Source organism: Gambusia affinis, linkage group LG06 (genome assembly GCF_019740435.1).
Source record: "Gambusia affinis linkage group LG06, SWU_Gaff_1.0, whole genome shotgun sequence".
NCBI lineage: Eukaryota > Metazoa > Chordata > Actinopteri > Cyprinodontiformes > Poeciliidae > Gambusia > Gambusia affinis.
In genome coordinates this window covers 18,281,320-18,303,248 of record NC_057873.1, presented here as the reverse complement: position 1 = coordinate 18,303,248, position 21,929 = coordinate 18,281,320, and the positions used below count along the sequence as shown (strand labels likewise).

General features: G+C 36.3%; 1 protein-coding gene across 6 annotated transcripts in view; it reads right to left on the bottom strand.

Moving 5' to 3' along the window:
- Positions 1-21,929, bottom strand: part of fam168a (family with sequence similarity 168 member A) — a 33,555-nt gene that overhangs the window by 9,838 nt on the left and 1,788 nt on the right. For 2 of the 6 annotated variants that reach the window (XM_044120774.1, XM_044120776.1), the window contains exons 2-4: positions 8,633-8,740; positions 7,943-8,025; positions 3,514-3,594 (exon numbers count right to left, since the gene is read on the bottom strand). In XM_044120774.1, coding sequence (XP_043976709.1) covers positions 3,514-3,594; positions 7,943-8,025; positions 8,633-8,694 — 226 coding nt within the window. In that variant the 5' untranslated portion in view covers positions 8,695-8,740. Of the gene's footprint in view, positions 1-3,513; positions 3,595-7,942; positions 8,035-8,632; positions 8,741-21,929 lie in introns of all 6 variants that reach the window. The other 4 variants (XM_044120773.1, XM_044120775.1, XM_044120777.1 and 1 more) reach the window with 2 other exon arrangements.

The following is a 21,929-nucleotide window of genomic DNA, read 5'->3' as shown; positions in this document are numbered from 1 at the left end:
AGTCTGATCAGTAATGGAAAAAATAATAATAACCAGACGTCTCATCATTAAAACCCTTACTTTTTATGGTTACTAATCGAGTCTGGAAATGCACAGCATATTGTATTTAAGTGATTATTTTCTAACATCTATGTTTTAACAATGAAGCCATTTGTGTTTTTCGGTTTTATAAACCCAAGAGTCAAATCCCATTGTATATAAATACCATTTGAACAGGGTAATGTCAATAAAAAGTTAATTGATTTCAGGAATGTAATTCATTTTACACACAGAGGGATTTGTTTAAAGCTCTTATTTAGGTTCATTTTGGTTATTAAGACTTACAGTAAATAACCCACATTGTTTATTACAATAAACAACAGTTTCTTAAAATGCATGAATATTACAATGAGACATTTTTTTAACAAAGAAATGCTATACCATGGCTTATATCGCTGGCATTTCAGTCACCTCCCAGCCTCATTTCCACTCAAGTTTATATTTTCTGTTGCGTTACAATTACACTAGTGTTAATTTTTTTTTCCATCGTTCGCATTTAAAAACATTGTTGTAACGAGCCAACCTTACTTGAAAGGCAAAATTAAAAGAAAGGTCAGACATCTGCTTCCAGGTCTAATTGGATATGGAGATTGAAAGAGTAATGCTGTAATCAAATCCTTGGAGAGATTTTAAACGGTAAAGTTAAAATATTTTGGTGTTTATGTTCTGAGACTCGGATTGAAACAATTACAACTGCCCAGAGTTGTTGATCATTTATCCTCCTGAAGGTTTAATGGAGCAGACCCACAGCTGCTTAATGTCAGGGTGTGCTTATTCTTCCAACGTTACTCATCTCTTAATAATTAAAGATCTGTAGATTATTACGAACCTCTGAGTTAGGAGGCTCCCTGTTCTTAAAGGGGCAACGTAATGTGTTTTCCAGGCACATGTTATTTTAGAGCATAATCATTTGCATAAAAAATCTTATGTATATCAAATATGACTTAAAATAAATTTTACTTCCTGATTTAACGTCTTGAAATTGTGCCTCGTGCCTCTTTAAAAACTTCTGTTCTTTCTGAAACTCCGCCTTCAGGAAGTCATCATAATAGTGCTGCTCTATTAACCCTTTAATTACTTTTTAAAAAAAATTTTTAACCAGCAATGCACTGAGAAGTAGCTCCTATAATGATGCACAGTTCCGCCAGGTGTTTGCCAAATGCTGCTGGGTACTCTGGAGGAGCTGGCCATATGATATAAACAGTGTTTGATAAGGTAATCGACTGATTAAGAATTATCTTAATCATGGCGTGCAAGATTATTCTGTTTTACCTGCGTTTTCCTTTTTCTCTGTCCACTAGTCAATGTAATATTCACCTAAGAATGTGTTAAATGTCAGTTTTCGCAAAAGGTAAATGCTAACCTAAGGTAATTACTGAGGCTTAAGGCAACTTCAGCACGACTGCATTCCTATAATAGCTGCCCTGAAAAACAACAGTTAATATTGTTATAAATGGACTTAAGAGAGAGAGTTTAAAATAACTTCTTTATGTCAGTTTATGTTGCCATCTTGGTATCCCAAAATACTAAAATGGATCCATTGCGATCAGTCACTGTGGTGATGATCAATAGACTATGAATCAATAGTCCAAATGTTTAATTACTCAGGAAATTATTAAACATTACTTTCTCAAAATAATGTTTTCTCTTCACTATAGTTGTGCATTGTAACATAGTTGTTTGAACACATGTCCAAATGATGTTATCAACTTAGTCTTAAACTAATTGTAATTAGTTTAGAGTTAATTTGGCCTCATTTTCAAAAATCTCCAATACAAACCTTGGTCTTCAAGCATGGATATTCACATTGAATTGTGGTATTTCTATATAATTCTGAGTCACTTCATGTTTCATTCTTACATGTTTTTGGTGATGCTGTATGAAGAACCCACAGTATATTATTGCGCAAACTAATCTGAATTTGTTGGGAATTATTTTGTTCTCATTTCCAAATTTGAGGTTCTTAAAGAGAAGAGGGGTCAAATCTGGCTATGATGCAAAGTGAAATTTCAAAATTATTTTAAGATGTACAGCATTTTCATCACAACTGAAGGTAACAGTTGACAGCGTGATTTTACAGCACAATAATAACCCTTTCATTCTAATGCTAAGTTAATTTTGCTGGTAATCTTGTATATTAGAGATAAGTTATTTGGGTTTCCCCCCCCCCCCCCCCCCCCATGAGTTTATAGTGTACTCCTGTTCAAAAATAACTAAAATAAATTGCCAGTACTGTGCTTATCTCTTCATCTATTATTTCAATACCTAAACCCTATCAAGCAGAACTGCATAGACAGTAAGAGTCTAAACTATTTGGCTGTTATTTTTATTTTTTCTGATGCTCGGGTGGTGCCCCAACCTGGCAATTTTGATCTAAATTACTGGTTTTGTTAATAATTACCCTCAACTATTGTGTAGTGATTCACAGCCAAGTCAGACCCATTGTTGCACAACACCCACCATGTTTACCCATTGGGTGGTAAGTTGTTCTCAGAAACGTTCTTGAATAAACCAGAAGCACAGTAAGAAGCTGTGTAAAGACTGATTAAAGGCACTGAAGGAAACCTGCAGGTTTGCTTGTTATTTCAGTCTAGCATCAACAGGTCTAAATTTACTTTATTAACCAAAGTAATTTGTTGAATACGACTGGTGATTTCTCAGTTTGAAGTAAGGTTGTCAGGAAAATGTACAGTTACAATACTATTGTTAAGTATTGCCATGACAAATGTAATCAGATATATTGTGCAGCCATCAAAATCTTCTAAAATGCTTATGAGAATGACTACATAATGTTTCATTCCAGTAAGTGAAAATATCCTTTGACAATCCTTGTGATTTAAATTTAAAATTTGAATGAATTACAAAAAATACTTTGAGTGATACAAGCTATTGTCAAATTACATTTTCCTTAAAGCAAATACAACAGTCAGCTTAAGTGGACGTTTTGACACTGGCATGCAAGCCAGTTTCATGCCATAACTGTTCATAATTAACAGTTATGAAACTGTTAATTAAGTTTCATAATAATTACTTATTACATTTGGACAAAATATTAGAATCTGTGTTACAAACGTTCCCATTTTTCTCTACTTTCAACTAGTTAATAACTAGTAGATAATGTACAAGTACGTTATTCTTAATTTGTCTAAAAATGTTATGAATCTGTTCCAGCTGAACTGGGGATTATAATAAAAAAAAAATGTTAACAAAAGAGGCAACAAATTGACAAAAAAAAACAAAAAAACATTAGGATGTAACTCGGTAAAGCTTTCCAAACAGCCTGTTCTGGTTTTATTCCTTTTTAAAACCAGAGAAAAAATAAAATTTTCCCTCTAACCCCACCTCATCAAAACCTGTTTGTTGGATTTATTTTTTTTTTTTCTGCAGAAAACTCCTTTAACATGTCTTTAACAAAAGCAATGAAATGTGACAGCTTTATTATCTCTTTGTAGAACAGTGAGAGTTCAAGCTCACCTGGTGGATACCCAGGACTGCCTGTTTGATAGAGGTTCGGAGTGTAGGTGGGAGCTGTGGCTGGATACCCTCCTGGATAGGCTGAGAGAGGAAGAACACAGGTGGAAAAGAAAATGTTACAAAATCCCTCTAAATAGGCACAGGGAACACCCAACACACATACGAACGAGTGCACAACAAAGTATTTAGCTTGAAGCAGGATGTGCACAGATGGCAGTCATTAAAAAAACAAAAAACAAAACTAAAACGTCTGCAACAATAACACAGTCGGCTGAATGTGTCTAACATTCACCGATTAGGCAGGCAAGGCACACCTGCCAATATGCTGTGGGAGGAGATAAATTCAGAAACATTAGCAATGCATAAGGATGCACGTGAGGGGGGTTAGACACACACTGCTGTGCGTCATAAATCACATGTCGGGCGAAGCAACAAAGATCCAACTTGATGAAGAGTTTTCAGGGATGTAATGTGACGCTACGGAGAGATACCAAGAAGCAACGACGGGAAGCAAAACAAGCAAGCTTCAAAATACAGTTGAATTCTAATTATATTATGCAGATTATTTGTGTTGCTTTAGCGTCAACAGAATCTAAGATAGGTTTTAAAACATCTCTATGATTAAAGGGCATTAAATAGTTAACTAAATCAGGCTATTTTATTAGAACTAAAACTGACCTGGACTGCATGTGACTTGACTGGATTGTGTTGGATTGAATTGGATTGGTCTGGGGTGTCATTTATGCAAAATTTGACTCTATGGGTCTCGCATATCTAGTGGATCAATTTGTCTTGTACACAATGCATTAGGATGTCTTTTAAACGGGTTTCCTAGAAATTTGTACAAACCCACGAGGTGCAAACACTCAAAAAATGTCTTAACTAAATTTTTTTACTTTATGATTTAAACTTAAATTGAAAAAGGTGTGATAAATGTGTTATAACATTTTAAAATTAATCAGGTTTTGATGGATATGATCATGAACAACCATTGACACTAACATTTAGTATTCGTTAACTGGTTGGATTGGTTGGTTGATCCATTGAAGGAAGCATTAATTCTGTCAATCAATCAAACTTTATTTGTATAGCACATTTCAGCAACAAGGCATTTCAAAGTGCCTTACATCACAAAAACACAAAGTCATGCAACATAGAATCTAACAAAATTTGTTGTGCATATTGGAATGTTTTGTAATTAGTATAATTACTGGCAAATTAATTCTCATCCACAGCCTTAGAGCGTTGGACTGGAAAACCATTTGCTAGTTTTTGCCCCAATCTCAGAAATTTAGCTGGGCCAGAGAAGAGAATCAGTTTTGTAAAGGACTAAAGTTGAGCTCGTGAGGATCAACAACCAATCAAAATGTTGAGTGCCATGTTTAAAACTCACAGGGTTTCTATCAGTTCAAATCTGTCCAGTTAAAAAGACAAAACTACTAGACTATGACATTAACAAAATGCAGCAGAATAACATGAGCTCAATTTGGATATTATTCGCCACATACTACTATATAGGAAAATTTCCCTACAGCAAAAAGCTGCACTGACAAGTGCTGATTCCAAATCCATTTAGTGAAACCTTCTATATTTTATTATCACAAAGGTGCTTTAAATAATTCCAGTATGGCTGGCCATTACAGGTCAGAGCTTCAGCTTTCATTCAGAGCGTGTGTGCCTGTGGTTCTCTACAGAAACTCAACATATGCTCATTGTAGAGCCTTTTTCTGTAATGTAAGAGGAGGCGTCTAGTTTTGTTTTACAAAGCCAGTGAAGAACAAACTAGCAATCAGTGAAGCAACTTTGGTGGAAAAACCCTGAAGGAGCGAAGAGGAGAGGCAATAAATATCCCCTTAACTAATTTTGTAAAGATAACAGGGTAAGAAACATAGATAAAAAGTATCTGAAGAGGCTCCCAGTCAAACTGGAAAAAGGAACATGACTGATCACAGATTGAAATCATAAAGCAAAGGCAACACCTTAATTGTGTGTGGACTGCTTAGTAAATAGTGAAAAAACTTCATTACATTAAAATAAAGGTCTTTTTACTTAAAAAGAAGGGGAAAAAACTTTACATTGCATCCCACTTGAATCAACTTTTATTCTTTTCACAATAATTAAAACCAGATCCTTGGGATGGTAGTGGAAAACTCGATGAAACACCAGGCGGTTTTGATGACCTAGTTAAAAGCCAGAACTCCTCAGAATCTCACAGAATTTAACTTAACTGGAGTCTTTAGAGGTTTGGTGAAGACCTAAGTAAATAGTTCAGAGGGATGGTTTAATATGTGCAGCGATGCCTACCAAGGCCTAGGAAATGGAAAACAGTCTGCTTTTGTATCTTGTTCTATTGTATTCAATTTTCTGCCTGAATGGTCTGAGTGAAGGCCTGAGCTAGTCCCTATGTGTACAAAGGGAATGAATATTTGAGTCAATAACGCCAAGATTAAGGGTTTAGAGAAACCTTGGAATGTGAAAATGTAATTCTGCTAGAAGACCACTGTAAAAAAAAAAAAAAAAGCGAATTATTTGTCCTTTATATTTTTTGCAATTTCCCTTTTAAACAGGTAATAGAGGGACATAAAAGTCTTTCTAAAAATACTGCTTAACGTGCCGTTTGATTTAATTAAATATTAATGGGAAAAAAAAACAACACTTGAAGTAGTGGTCATAAATGACAACTTCATAATATTTATTTCATCAAGAATGGGCTGCTGGGGGAATCTAACCAGCCAACGTCCAGTTTGTCCATCATCCAGCATCATCTCTGCTGAAAAGACACCAGGACAGCTGTGGCTCATCAACTCTAATTAACACACTAGACTGAGACACAGAGTTCCTGTCATGTAAAAATATAGACTTGATACTCAACTTTCCAGAGTTCTCTGTTCATTGTCTTCATTTTAAATTCTAAAATACCAGCATGAACAGTGGACATGCTTTAAATGTGGAAGCTGTGGCGGGGGGAGGCTGACCAAAGCAAGGAAGAACGAATGAAAAGAGGACAAAACAAAAAATAAAAAACAATTAAAGAAGGAATGAATGATAGGGAGAACATAGAAAGAAAACAGAAAAAGTAGGAAATTGCAGCACAAGAAAGGAAATGAAGAATGGAAGGGCTAAAGGAAAGAAGTAAAAAAAAAACACCAAGAAGGAAAGAATAAAGAAAGAACAGTACAAGGATTGCAAATAGCTAGACTAATTAACCAGCTAATGGCTTGTTTGAGCTTGTTGCAATAAACATTTAATTTGAAACGGTTTCAAACTTCAGTAAATAGTCTTGAAGTTTTCACCATTTGTCTGTAGCTGGAGGAAATTGTAAAAAACAAAAAAAAAAAAAAAAAAAACTCACCCACTTTTGTACTCATGAAAGTTTTTATTCACTGTCAGCCATTTTATGTTCTCATCCTGACAGTACTTGTGCTGCTTAAGCTCTACATGCGAGTCCACATATCACAATAAACATTAAAATGTTCAAAATTAGTCAAGGTTATCGTACCTAAAGTATCTCATATTTTGGGTGCAAACAAAATATCAAATAGTTACCAGTTACCAATACCAGATTACTTATTTGACAGTCTTATAAACAGTTTGTGATTCTTTTTAAACATTCTATTCTGCTTTTGAAAACATAAATTATTAGTAGAATGACCCAGTCTGGCTTTAACTAGTCGTTTTGCAGCTTCCCTGCTTGACTTGGTCTCACATAACAAATTAAAAACCTTAATTCCTATCATTTTACAGACAGAGAAAAGGGGCTATGAATCACAAACTACATAAAGGGCTAATTTTAATTAACTCTGGCTGTTTATCAGGGTGAATCACATACTGGCATTGATAACAGAAAGTGAGCCCACAATAAAAAGAGGAAATTAAATAACTTCAATCAGCATAACTTGAACAGATTAGCTGACTATATAGTAACATCAGTTGGAGACCTAATGTTAAAAGTGACCCACGTACAGTAAATGGTTGAATGAATCATGTATAGATGATAGATTGATGGACAGCCAAACGGACAAAATCAGGTGGAAAGTATCTTTAGATAATAGGATACCTCTTTTCAAATAGAACATAAAATGTGTTTAAAGGTACAGTATTATATGTTTTCCAGCTACAGTGCCATTTTATAGCACAATCAACTAATTATGTTAGTTGATTCAGTTGTTATAGAAATGCTGTGTATATATATTAAATAGTGAGTTCAGCAGATGTGCAGTGTTTGCTAATTCCTGCTGGCTAGTCTGAAGGAGCTGGGAGTGGGCGGAGGCTCAGAAGCTTGGAAGCTGCAGCTCTCATTTGTGATGCAATGTAGAGCCCAAAAAAGTCAATTTTACATAATACTGTCCCTTTAATCTAATTCTATACTTGTCTCCATTATATTCCAGACTACATAAGAAGCCAGCACATAAATGGATGCGTGTCTCACCTGTGAAGGCCATGTTCTTGGGGTTTCCATAAGGAGTGCCAGGCTGAACAGGACTGTAGACTGGATTCATGGCTGAAGATAACCTGCTTTTACTAAGAAGAAATACAGGAGGGGGGAGGAACAGAGGGAAGAGGGTTGAAACAGAAAAAGGAAAACAGAAACAACACATGTAATTCATGTCAGTTGATGAAAGACACACATACTGTTAACATTACATTCGTCTAAGGGATTCGGAGTGAAGAGGAAAAAACAAAAAAAGTCATCAAGCCCTGTGAATCATCATCCTTCTGTAGGCTCAAAGTAAGAATACACTCAGACTATTGCAATAACACGGAGCACAAGTACTGGCTGGAAAGCACAAGGAGGTGTGGATTCATTGAGAACTAGCGTCTTCTGTGCGGTCTTGAATGCGCCACACAGCCAGACTTTCACAACTGGAAGGGGGAAAAAAAAAAATGGAGCAACCTATTAATGGATTCAGGTGCTAGAACCGGCTCAGGGTAAAGGTTTTGTTAATGCCGCATGCCCTGCAGAAAAAAAAAAAAAAAAAAAAAGAAAATAGAAAAGGAAATAAAAGAAAAGAAAAGAACTCTGCCTCAGTTCTGTCCGACTTACCTGCCGATGATGAATTTGGGCATTCTGAAAGTGTTTTAGTGATAATGTGAGTGTGTGTTCATGCGTGCCCCGTACCTCTTGTGCGTGTCTGGTTGATACATGAAACTGAATTTGTCTGTGGGATGCCCGCTCGCCATTCTTGCTGTATGCAAATGAGGGAGGAGTGGAAGTGGATATGCAAATCTGAAATTAAAACAGCGAGAGGTCATGATTACAATGAACACAGGAAAATATAGTGAAATTATAAAATAATAATAATAATAAAAAAATATAAAAAAACAGCAAAGAAAAACGGGGGTAAAAAAAAAAAAAAAGCAAGCACCAGTGCAACGGTAAATGGTTAGTGAGAGCAGCAGAGCTGAGTGCCTTTCTGAGTGAGAGTTAAAGGCTGATAACAACTGATCCAAAACCGTCTCCTCAGTTGCTACTTGTAAAGCCTATAAGATGTGTATCAAAGTGATAGCAACCCATGACTATGTATGAGTTTACACACATGAAACGTGCTGTATTTAACAAGAAACACAAGCGGCGATACAAACACGGAACCAGCCCATGAAAAAGCACAACGAACCCAGTGAGCAGGCAGGTGACAGAAAAGCACAACAACTAAACAAAACACAGCACACCAAGGCTGAAGGAAGACGCCGAGCGAGGACTGAATGATTCTGAATTTAAAAAGAAGAGGGGAATGTGTGTGTGTGTGTGTGTGTGTGTGAAATGTGTGTTTTATTCGAGATGATGTGTTCCCCGGACAGACGGGACGTGGCGTTTGAAGTGTGCTTGTAAAGAGTAGCTCTGTCATTTGCTGTGTATGAGAGGGTGCCGAGTATCCTGTGGCTAACACCACAAACCCCAGCAGTTCCTTATGAAAAACAGGAGTTCTCCGTCAATGGTTTCTCACTTTATAAAACCACATTTTTAAACTGAATTAAATGAAAATGAACTGATCCACCCTCAAGTCGAGTTTATTTGTAAAGGACATTTCGGCAACGAGACACATCAAAGTTGCTTTACACCATAAAAACATGGGACAGTTGGTAATTATGAAACAAGCATATAAACATTACATTTTGTCAAACCAAGCAAATACACATCCAATATGTTGGTCAAGGGTCCACTTATAACTAATCAAAAGCAACTCTAAACAGGTGCGTTTGTAGCTCTGATTTAAATAATCTCAGCGTTTCAGCATCTTTACAGTTTTCTGGAAGCTTGTTCTGGATTAATGGAGCATAAAAACTGAATGCTGCTTCTCCATGTTTGGTTCTGGGAATGCAGAGTAGACCAGAACCAGAAGACCTCAGTGCTCTGGAAGGTTCAGACAACAACAACTGGTCTTCAACGTTCTTTGGTGTCAGGTTGTTCAGTAATTTGTAAACCAATAGAAGTATTTTAAAGTCCATTCTCTGAGCTATTTCCTCAGCTTGTGCTTTAAAGTCCGTTAATTAGAACAAATCCGTTGAATCCTATTAGTGTGTCAATTCGTACACATGGGGCTTATGGAATTCCTGAAATGCCAGCATCAATCCCCAAAACACTAGTACATGAAAATCACTACAATGTATATTGAGCTGTTTTTTAAAAAGTGTTTTTATGGTGCAATACAAGCCCCAAAATCCAAACTTGTGTGCCAGTGCTCTTGTAAAACAAGAGCGTTAAGACACCAGCTCTATTTCGCCTCTTAAACTGGTGTCTCACACTGAAATTATGTCTCAGGAGAGATGATTAACCTGCTTCGACACATCTCGCAGTACAATCCTCATTAATCTACTGCATCATTTGTGATTTAATTCCTTCCTCTAGCTCTGCTCAGCCTCCCACCTTTCATCTCCCCCCCAAGCGGCTCTTCTTTGTTAAACTTATCGTTTACTTTCCCCGCCTCCATTAATGTGCGTTTTTACAAGCAAATGCTTTCGAAGTCAAACTAAAAGCTGTAGTTCTGGACAGCTCTGGTTTGGCCTCGACTTAAGGATACTAAAATGTTCATGACAAACGCACGAAATATGCAGTGTAATGCATAAACTTAACTTTTATGTGGTTTCACATTTTTGACCAATGATACAGATTAAGAGAAAGACACCAAGTCCTTGGCAAATGTCAATTGCAATGTATTATTATTAAGTACTGACCTACCAAATTAAAATGTTGCATATTACAGATTGGCCATTTTGGGATTGTTTATGATCATTTCAGATGTGTTGCTCCAGCTTAAAGCAGAAGCCAGTAAACATATAACATGTGTGTTTCTGGCACCGAAGGGAACCAGGTGTTTAGTGCAGCTCTGGACTTTATAAATGTGCAAACGAGTCTTTTTGAGGTTGAGGTCCAACAGCACGACAAAACAACCAGAAGGAAACCACCAGACCACTTCTGTTCTACCTACTGCTAGCTGACTGAGGGCTAATGCTTCTACTAAGATTAAGCTGGATATTTGAGCTTTTTATGATGGCCTGACTTGTCTGCTTAACTTTTCGATTGTGTGATTTAAAAATAGACTATAGGACTTATCTGTATTTTGTTGTTTTTTTTTTTGTCTTGTTTTTTTGCCAGGGCAACCAAAACAATGTTTTATAGCATCAGTATGAAAACATGCATACCATTGCATAAAGAACTTCAAATTGAGCTCTATTAATCTAATTACAACAGCTCATAGTATCATCTTATTTATAGTTAAACTAATAACTTGGATGAATTTGCAATAGCAATCATAATGCAAAGTTTTCATAGTCAGAACAGTCCAAGATGCAACACTTGAACTCTTTAGTGTTTTGACATCTTAATTTCAACTGTGCTTGAAACGTTTTGACACCATTGTACAAACTGACTAAAATCTGTTTAGAAATGCTCTTTGACCTTTTACCTGATGGAATCGTGAGGAAAAATCGTAACCGCAGCTTTACAGGTTATAATTAAATGTAATATTTTTGCTAGGGTGGTTGTCTGAATTAAAAAAAATAAATAAATAAAAAAAAAACACAGCAGCCACTTGCATATTTTTTTAAACACAAAAATCAGCCTTTGCTGATCAGTAATCTGAAAGGATAGAGAAGGGGAAGACATGTGACCAGGAATCGAATCCAGGACAACAGCGTGAAGAACTAGAGTTTCTCCTCAAGCAGAGGAGCTACACGGCACCACAACCTCCAACTCATTTGAACAGCTTTAAAATCCATCACATACGCCATGATTGAAATATATTTTTGGCACAACACATTAAAATTGTCAGATTCTGTTCAATAGAAAAAAAAATAAGTGTATTACAATAATTTATAGACTTCAAAACCGCCATACTTCTACCTCACTTGGGGCACTCATAACCAAGCAACAGCTACAGATCTGGTCATCACAGTTATGATCAAAGTGGTAAAATGGTCCTCCTCTATTGTCTTCAACTAACAAGTCAAGGCTTAAGATGTCCTTATGTTGTTCCTGGGATGGTAAATGATAAAGCTTCCAACAAAACTGATAAGAGAGTCAATGTCATAACAAGTAAGACAACTGATCTGATCATCACATTAATAATGTTATTTCTCAGACAAAAATATAAAAACGCTGAGTGAGGCAACAAAGCCCATTAACACAAGGACAGGTGGCTACACAGACCCAGAGGTCTTTTCTTCCCAACACATACATACCCAATTACAGCTATGCATGAATAGAGCAGTGAGACTCGGGTGTGTTTGTCTGATTCAGAGAGTTGGACTGCAGAAAAAGGTGAAGGGGGAAAAAAAAAGAGAAAGGGTGAGAACAAGAGGGGCTCCACAATGCTTTTAATGAGGGAGTATGTGCGGAACGGAGGACAACAGAAACACATGTGTTGAGTGGGAGAGTCCAGCCGTAACTCTCTGCGTTTTCTTTTTTAAGAGGGGGGGGGAGGGTGACGAACAGGTCTCTACTAATAAAAAGGTTGAGTTTTTTTAAACCAGTAAAACTTCTATGCTGCGGCCAGATAAGACCATTTTACACAGATCATTCACAGCGGAAAGGCAGAAGGGATTATTGTGTTTGTAGAAACAAACGCAAACAGAGCGTTTCTTTCTATTTAACATACAACTTGAAAAAAATAAAACAATTTTGTCTCCTGATTAAATACAGTGGACCACCCTATTCGCGGTTCAGTATTAGATTTTTTTTTCCGTGGAAATGTTTTTGTCTACCTGTGTGGACATTATTATCACCCATGTCTACACAAGTTTAGCGTAGTACAGTTGCCGGCAGGCTTTGTATAATGCCAACAGACAGACAGAGTTTGCCTTGGAGTGCGAGAAATCACTGTCCAGCAAAATTGAAGGTTAGTTGTGCAGAGATTGCAGTTTTCAGGCATATCACAGATTATCAATTTTTTAAAAAGCCTGGCCTACCGATTCTGATTTTGCCTGGTACCGTTTTATGATTGTCTGAGATATGTCACTAAATATCAAAAGTCACCGAGTTGGCAACAGTGAGGCGACTACTGATAACTGCAAACATGACCTGATGGGCCTGGTGTCAATCAGACCTCTCGTCTCACCAGAGTAAAATAGGACAACAGCTCATTTTTAGACCGAGGTAGATGACATCGGCTCCATGTGTACGTATCGGCCGATCTCCCAAAATTAAGGAAATCGGCGGCGACAAATCAGTGCACCAAAACTGAGGGTGAAAAAGGTTTGTGGTGTAAATACAGATTTCCTTCTACAATCTGTTGTTCCAGTTTGCAATCGGAATCTTCTTCTGATCCTAATTTGTTTTGCTTTGCACACAAACGTCGCAGTGTTATCTCAAGCAACAATGGTGTTTGTTTGGCAAGAATTAAGAAAAAGAAAAGAAAAAAAATCTTTCTACCCAAGAGCTATAAAATCTGAGTAAATCAATGAGTTTTGTTGTTTGTGGATTACTCACAGGAGAGAAAAAAAAAAAGAGAAATGGTCAAGTTTTCTGTTTGCATCATAGTAGGGGAAAAAGTCTGGCTACTGGGTCCCAAGAACCATATTATCATCTCCTAAACAAACTAACTGAAAAGAAACATCTGTTGAAACTACATTTTAAAGTTGTTTGCGACGTCAGAACACATTTGCAGTTTGGTCAGTGATCAGTTCAAAGTGCTGCTTTCAGATTGAGAAAAGTCAAATCAAACACTTGTTTGGCGGACCACTTGCAAACTTTGGTCGTCACCGCCACTCACTAGCAGATGTTTAGTGCCGACTCACTTTTCCACTGACTGCAACTAGAACTGGGGTAAGATATGGCATAAAATAATAATTAAAAAAAATGATAATACAGTGTGTCCCCATCTTTGGTGTTTGCCAAAACCATGAAACTTGAAGCTTCGTCTCAATCCTTTCCCTCTAGAATCACTCATTAGGAAATCGGTGAGCCAGATGTGCAACATGTGGAAATAACTTGTTTTTAAGTTTAGTATTGACATGCTTTAAAAAAATTTATTGCATATTTATGTTATGTCTTGTAAAGTATATATTACTACTATTATTGCTGTTATTGTTCTCTGTACATATTTTTGACACTTTTTGTATGAACCTAGATGATGCTGCTGTTCACCTGAATTTTTCCAATAAATGCCATTTCTTATCTATTCTATATTTGTGAAATTGTGTATTGAAAATTCACATTTTTCTATTGTCCATATCCTACAGTTGTTAGAAGAAAAAGCCCCCTTGGCAACTTACTTAAAAATCTTTGTCCAATTGTTGCAAAAAAAAAGTACTTCCAACAAGACAAATCTTCTCTCTAATGTCAAGCTGTAATTTCATCAGCAGTTCTGGTATTGCATTATATTCAGCTATCGCTTTTTCCCCCCCCTGCATACAGGCAGTAAACGTTTACAGTCAAGAAAGAAAACTATTCAGCATTGAGATCGCGGGGATAAAAATAGGCATTCATAACAGGATGACTAACAACCTCATATTGTTCAAGAAATAAATAACCGTTTTAATTTTGAAGCCCTTATCAACCCAGGTTGGTATAGTAATGACATTTAGGCAGAGAAGGAAAGCCTTTACAAGCGTCGCCTTATGAACACACTCTCACGTGTCAAAGATTCATCTGGGGGACAACTGGCATTATTAAGGAAACCTTCCTGCTGCCTGACATTACCAGGTTTATTCTTCAGGACTTTGTTCAGCTCAAACTCTATTAGAGGGACTTCATTTGGGCTCAACTCACAGGCCTGCACCCTGAAGGCCCTCAGTAGAACAACACAACTAAAACGTATGTGTAACTCAATACCATGCGTACCTGTAAAGCTGATGAGTCTGAACATAATCTGTGGATATAAAACTAAATAAACCCACAGTTCAGCAACAGAAATATTAATGACTGTTTCAGTACATAAAAAAAAAAAAAGAAAAAGGAGCCTCTCAAGGGGAACCGAGAAGGTGAAAAATATGAGGCGGGAACAATCGCATAAAAAAAAACAAAAAACACACACACAAAGAAATCTACCAGTCCTGAAGAACAAATACAATTCAACCCCCACATCGACTCTATCCACCCACATAATACCTCACCCGGCATCTACTCTTTAAGCAACAAATCAAAACCGGTGGGCGTTATCACACTCCCACATGGGGAGAGAGAATAGAACTGAAAGCCTTTTTTATACTTTCAGCCCTCCAGAAAAAAAAGAAGCATTTTACTTGAATTACATGAGGAGAAAACGTGAGATAAAATAATCTAAAGACATGCTTGGAGAGCATAATCCGATGCGTCAACAGCATATATCCTTTGTTCTGCTTTTCCTTTTTTTTAAATATACCTTTTATAGTCTATGTGGTGATACTGAGCAGTGCATCAATGCAGTTCTGGTTAACAATAATGCAGGTTTTGGTCAATTAGTAGGAGCTTTTTTTTATGTCTTTAGACCTGTTCACTTAGAACAGGTCAAACTAAAAGAAAACAAGATTTATTTTGTACTGATGCTTTTCCCAGTCGACAGAAACTTCTATTTTATTTATTTTTAGGTCTGATCTAAAACTAATTTCCGGCCAACAATTTTACTACAAAGACAAAAACACGGAACAGGCCGAAAAACATTCTCTGATACAAAGTTGCAGTTTTAAATTAAATAGAAATTAAGAATTTACTAAATCACTCCCATTTATGAATCAAAACATATCTCCCTAAACTTTATCTGACTTCATATGATGAACATTAAGACAAAAGGATAAAATACTTGGTATCGATTCATGCATTTATTGACTGGAAATGGTAATAATTTTTAGCCGTCAATTATTAAAATGTTCATATTTTTTAAACGTTTGCTTGTATTTACCTCTATCTGAGTCGATAAAGGGAAAATTGGGTCTCTGGTTAAATGATCTGTGAATCTGCAAACCTTTAGGTTAACATCAGCTGAATTGGCAAACACCATAAGACAGACTTGCAGCTCAGACTTTGTGTGCTACTGATCGCCTACATTATGGTTATGCACAAACACGTCCAAGACTAAATCCACTGCATCGCATCCCTGTGTGATAAAATTCCCTGATAAATCCCTTCTTCCTTTTCACGCAGTCAGACCTGCCCTGTAACAAGGACCTCTGAACACTTCTGGGCTATTTTCAATCTAGGACACTGCCTCCCACTCCTCTACGATCTGGCTTCCTCTTATTCTATTCTCCTCTTTAAAATCATCTCATCCCTCACACACCTCCTGGGGTCTCCATTCCTGGATTAAACCGACATCTCTGTGCCGTTTCACTCAGGACAGGAATAACGCACACAGAGCGCTCGCACCATTAAGTATGATATATAGTCTGCCTTATGTTGCTCCTCATCCCTGCTGTGGTCCTTGATTACGATTCTACATTACCGTGAAGAATAATTACATCTTCTGTAACCGTGTTATTAAGATACATCATGACAGAAAAGCACTTTCTTCATTTTTTTTTTATGACGATGCATTGATTCTTCTGTCAGAAAATTAAAACGTTGCTCTTACGCCGCTTTGGATTAAATATGATCATTTGATTATGAAAACATGCTGCTAACTGGCAACAAAAGTCTGGATGTGTACAACAAAGCTATCCTTGCAGTAATTAGACAGCAGACAACAAAGAAGGCTGGATGGATGACAACCAGCTAAGAGGCATAAAAGACGTTCAGTCATCCACATCTACTATAAAATGAGACATTCAGTGATGAAAAGGTAAACAGTGAGGGGGAGTTTGTTAAAAAGCTGCTGTTTTTTTTTTTTAGCTCATTCTTATATTTACAAAATTAAGATAAAGAGAGTAAGATGTTTTTTTCTTGATAATAACTAAGAGCCATAAAGCTACAAACAAATCCTTTATTATTTAGAAATTCTCACACCGATAACGTATTTACAGTACATTCATTTCTTCTGGAGAATAATTGAATACTGTGTAAAATAACAAGTGGATCGACCCAGCAGAATATTTCCTCGGAGCAATGTTATCACATTCTCAGGACGACATTCTGATGTGGCACCACAAAACAGCTTCTTATAAGAAATCACATTTTCTTATGGATGTTGCACGTCTTTCTAAAAGAAAGAAGTCAATCGTGTTGAATCCAAAAATGATTAAATGTTGACTGCTTTAAACTTTTTCCAGGGATAAAAGGACAACTACAACCGATTGTCATAAAACAATGGCCACTAAAACAGTAGAGAGGAGAAACAACAACAAAAAACCTCAATGGATAATAAGAAACTTTCTTTAACACTAGAAGTTAGAAGAGGGCAGTATACTGTTTATAGATTATGAAGGATTAGAATGTGCTAAAAATGTAACAAAGCAAGGAGGTTGTTATCTACAGGGACACAGTCTTGCTCAATTGTATCAGTATTGTTTTCTCCTTTTCCTTAACTTCATTATCTAGCTCATTTTAGGGATGAAATGGTTGTTGCTTTTCATTTTTGTATCACTGTATTCACTTAATATCACTGCTTTAAAATGAAATTACCGGTAAAAATAATAATAATAATAAAAAAAACTTCAGCAACTATGCATCGTTTTCTGATTGTCCATCAAACGCAGATCCATCATAGCAGACACAAAGACAGTAAAGGAACAGTGGGGATGATTTATAAATACATTACGATCTAGCACTTTGTAAGTGCATGGAGGCTTTTAAAACGTGCTTTTGTCCTCACAGAAAGAAGAAACATGAGTCAGCCTCTAGCAGCCACAAGATGCCTTACATATAAAGCTAAGTAAGTTCGCTTTTAGCCGGCTGAATGCCACCTTCAGAATAGTCTTGCTTATTGGTTTCTAGCTTGAACTACCAGCACTGTATATGTGGGTCCTGCCTACAGTTGGAGGGGTTCTGCCCACGCTCCAGTCTGAAAAGACAATCGTCTATTTGATAAAGTAGAGACAGAAAGCAAAGCGAGAGACAATTTCATTTTAACCTTCACAATAAAAAACGTCAGCATACATACCGCACTCTGGGCTTCAGAAAACCTTTTTTAAGTCTTACAGTATCCTTTCCATTGGTAATAAATAAATAAATAAAAATAATAATAATGGTGGTCCAAGACATTGACTGGAATGTGTGCTGTCACTGCTTTGTTATCATTCTCAAAAGGAAAATCAGAATTAGTCAATACTATTTGTAAGATAGCGCTTATCCAAAAACAGAGTTTGGAAATTATTTTGATCGGGCCTTCTCTAGAAAAAAAAAAAACTGATGAATGGGGAGGCAGAATTTACCGGCAATAAAGTATCAGATCAGGTTGGTGGTTGTTTTGAAATATTTACTGACCCAGTAAGTAAAACTGGGTGGATGAAAACAACTGATTAATTGCGTCATTTGCGTTTTGGAAGGAGGGGAGAGGGTTGGTCTTGTGGTAGCGGTTTGAGCACTAGCAGTGCTCAAACCGCTACCACAAAACCTAGCAGATGTAGTAGATTCGTGATTCATTTTAGCTGAAGCAAAAAGTAATGATCACAGTGAAGTTGTCTTTTTTTTTCGTGGTGACAAACGCATAGAGAAACGCATATAATTTTTTAGTTGGCGAGCATCATCATCAGCTATATAATATTACAAGGATTGACATGTATTTCCCGGGCACATAGTGCCACTTTATAGCACAGTAAAATAACTATGTTACCTTTAGCTGTTCAGTTGCATATCAAACACAACTTATAAGAAATATTACTTTGCAATTTGACGCTTGGAAATTGGGTCTCTGCCGCTTTAAGAAGCTCCTGCTCCTTCTGACACACCGCCTTCAGAAAACCATCACAACAACATCTGTCCATTAAGCCACTTACAACCATTCTTGGGAGCATTAGACTGATGAGCAGTTTTACATATCGGTACATTTTCCTGACCCAGAAAGACACTTGGCTGAAAAATATAGGGCAACTTTCAGGTTCCAGTTGCATAAATCAACTCCATCTTAATACACCAGCAGAAAGTAACAACACTGGCATCTTCAAATATGTTTGCTTCTTATCAGCAGTTTTGGGGGGGGGTTTGCAGGAGAAACAAATCGTGTCCCACGTTAAATTTCTTAAGATTGGATTGAAATTTTAAAAATGAATTAAAATAAAGCAGTAAATAAACACTAGCAAATTGGTGATTCTTTATTTATGTGAGGTCTAAAGCAGGATATTGTTTTTCAATTGCTGCTTCTGCTACATTTTGCTGAAACAGACAATTTAAATAAACATTTTACTGCAGAGAATTACTGAAATCTCAGAGACTGTTTGAACAAACCATCACTGGAAAGATGATAGGAGACTATGCCAACTGAAATTATGAATGCAAACAATTTGCAAAGGTATCTTTTTCATTATTATAGCAAATATTTACACAAAACACTGAAACTGGTTCAACAAGTTCCAAATTTGGACTGTACAAAAAGTGTCTCTATTGCAAATAACAATGCGAGTAGTTCCCAAGAGTAAAAGGGGACAGAAAGTGCACAGCCACTCATGCAACACATTTCACCCCCATCATCATCGGTCTTCAGAGATAAATCTAAGATAAACAATCAATAACTGTGAGCAATATTAGCAGAAGACAGGTTATATTGCCTTTGGTGGAAGTGGAACTAAGCACACAGAGGAAGGTGAAATGAGAGCCTTTTATTGCATATAAAACAGTGTTCAACTTTGCACAAATACAGCTATCATTAATGAGCAACAGTTTTGAATAAAACAATTGTGATCAACAAAAGACTTCCCTCAGTGGTCGGATATTGTAGGTTCATACAAATGTAGGGCTGCAACTAATGATTATTTTAGTTAACAATTATGGAGATGGATAATTGGATAAAACAAGCTGGCAGATTTTTCACTTAACCAACTAAATATTTCTTATACAATATTAGAAATGCATTAAAATAAACAGTTGCATTGTAAGTTTTTCTCTCTAAAAAGGAAATGTATCACCTAAAATAGAAAATTCTAGCATTCCTTTAGTGTATGTTTGATCATTTGTAGAAATCCAGCTAAAAAGAACTATATTTCCAACATAAAAATGTGAAAACTAAATAAATTCTGAGTAAAAATGTTTACAAAGAAGGTTCTTTTTTTATCGTAAATGCAATGCTTTGTACAGTTTTGTCTTAATTACTGTTCTGATTGTGTTCTTCAAGCAAATGGGTTTTTAGAGTCTATATGTTCCAGTTAACAATTAATCAGTTTTAACATCCAGAGACTTTTGTGTTTTATATCCTTGTTCTTAGCTTCTTTTAGTTTAAAGTTATCGATGAATTGTATTTATTAAAAGAAAAATTTCTGTATAACTGTATAATGCCATGTTCCTAAAAAGTACAAAGTAACAATAAAAATTTTCGAATGAAAAATCAAAAATTTTATCCCTCTAATAATCCCTCTTCAAGCAAAAGCAAATGTGACAAAAAAAACAACAACCAAAACACGCACTTCTACTCTGTCAACAACACTCTGGCTCACGGCAGCAGACGGAGAGAGCACAGAAAAACAATCGCAAGGACCAGACCTGACTTTTCTGCAAAGAAAAAAAAAAAGATTTTATCAATTTTCCTTGATGTAGAAAGAAAGAAATTGGATTTTTAAAGTTAGTTGTCGTCTGTGTTTTTGGTGTGGAAAATGGTGTATGTGATTCTAAACCAGTTAAGAAAGCCTTTCTCAAATTTGCCATCTCTGTATGTCCTCTAAAACATATAAAGCCAAAATACAAAACGATCACATTCCTTTGTTCCTTTTCTATCATTTGTCTACATATTCCAATTCAAGCAATAAAGCACAACAAACAATTTCAGTAAAATTCAATAACACTTCTTAACCAAGTGTAGAACAATGCAGACTCTCCCATCTGGCGGCTTTAAGGAAAAAAAAAAAAAAAAAAAAGATTTGGTTGAGTGACTGCGAGTTGGACAAGGTGAACCAGAGAGAAGCGCAATTTAGCTCAGCGCCATCTGTTTATTTACTCAAGAGTAAATCACTAAATTGTTCAAATCACAGAGAATAAGGGATGAAGTCTATAAGAGAGCCACTGATTGCCAGAACATGAAGCGACTGCATCTTTCAATTGTCTGACATTTTTACGGCTACGTCGTCCGTCCCACCAACCATTCAAACCCACACGCACGGACCTCCTACTCCTTTTTTTCTCATGCAGCAAAAGAGGGTCACCTTAGGGTGATGATGAAATTGAAATCAACCACTTCATCAAGCATTAAACACATATGCCAGCCCTTTTTATTGACTCCGCTGCCTTCTTTGCAAAAATTGATAAAGTCGATTTCCAAGAAGGAAGCAATACTGTTCATTTACTTTAAACGCAATTCTGAGGATTGAGCTATTGAATTAGCCCGTCTCTGTTTGTTTATCAAGTTGAATTAATTAACTTCTGGTGCTCATGATGAAGAGATTTTATTTTACAAGTAAAAAATGAAAAAGCAGACGCCACTGAGTACGAATGAAAAGGATTCCTGGACTAAATGTTGCTACTATTTGGTACAAAAGTAATTCCTTAATACAAAAAAGGAGATACAGACAAATGTCAAAGCTGCTTGCCTGGAACATAAAGTAACAAGACTAAAAAAAAAATAATAATAATAATAAAAACTTCATGTTATAGAGTTTAATATGGCTTGTAAGATGCTAAAGTGTGCACTGCCAGTCAGCTGGCTTTAGGAAGCCTAATGCACTTGCCACTTGCTGAGTTGATCACCCAAACAGAAAGACCAACTAATTAACCAGACAATATCATAACATCAGAACAGTATTCGTGAAGTTATTTCACAATCTTTCTAAATAATGGTAATCTCTCTGTTATTCTTAAATAGATTTTAGAGCTGCACAATGTGTTAAATCAAAAATAGCCGCATATGCAACATTTCAACGGGAAAGAACTGTTTGGACTGTTTCAGGTGGCATACATTACAATTTTACTTGCCAATGTTATATTTGGT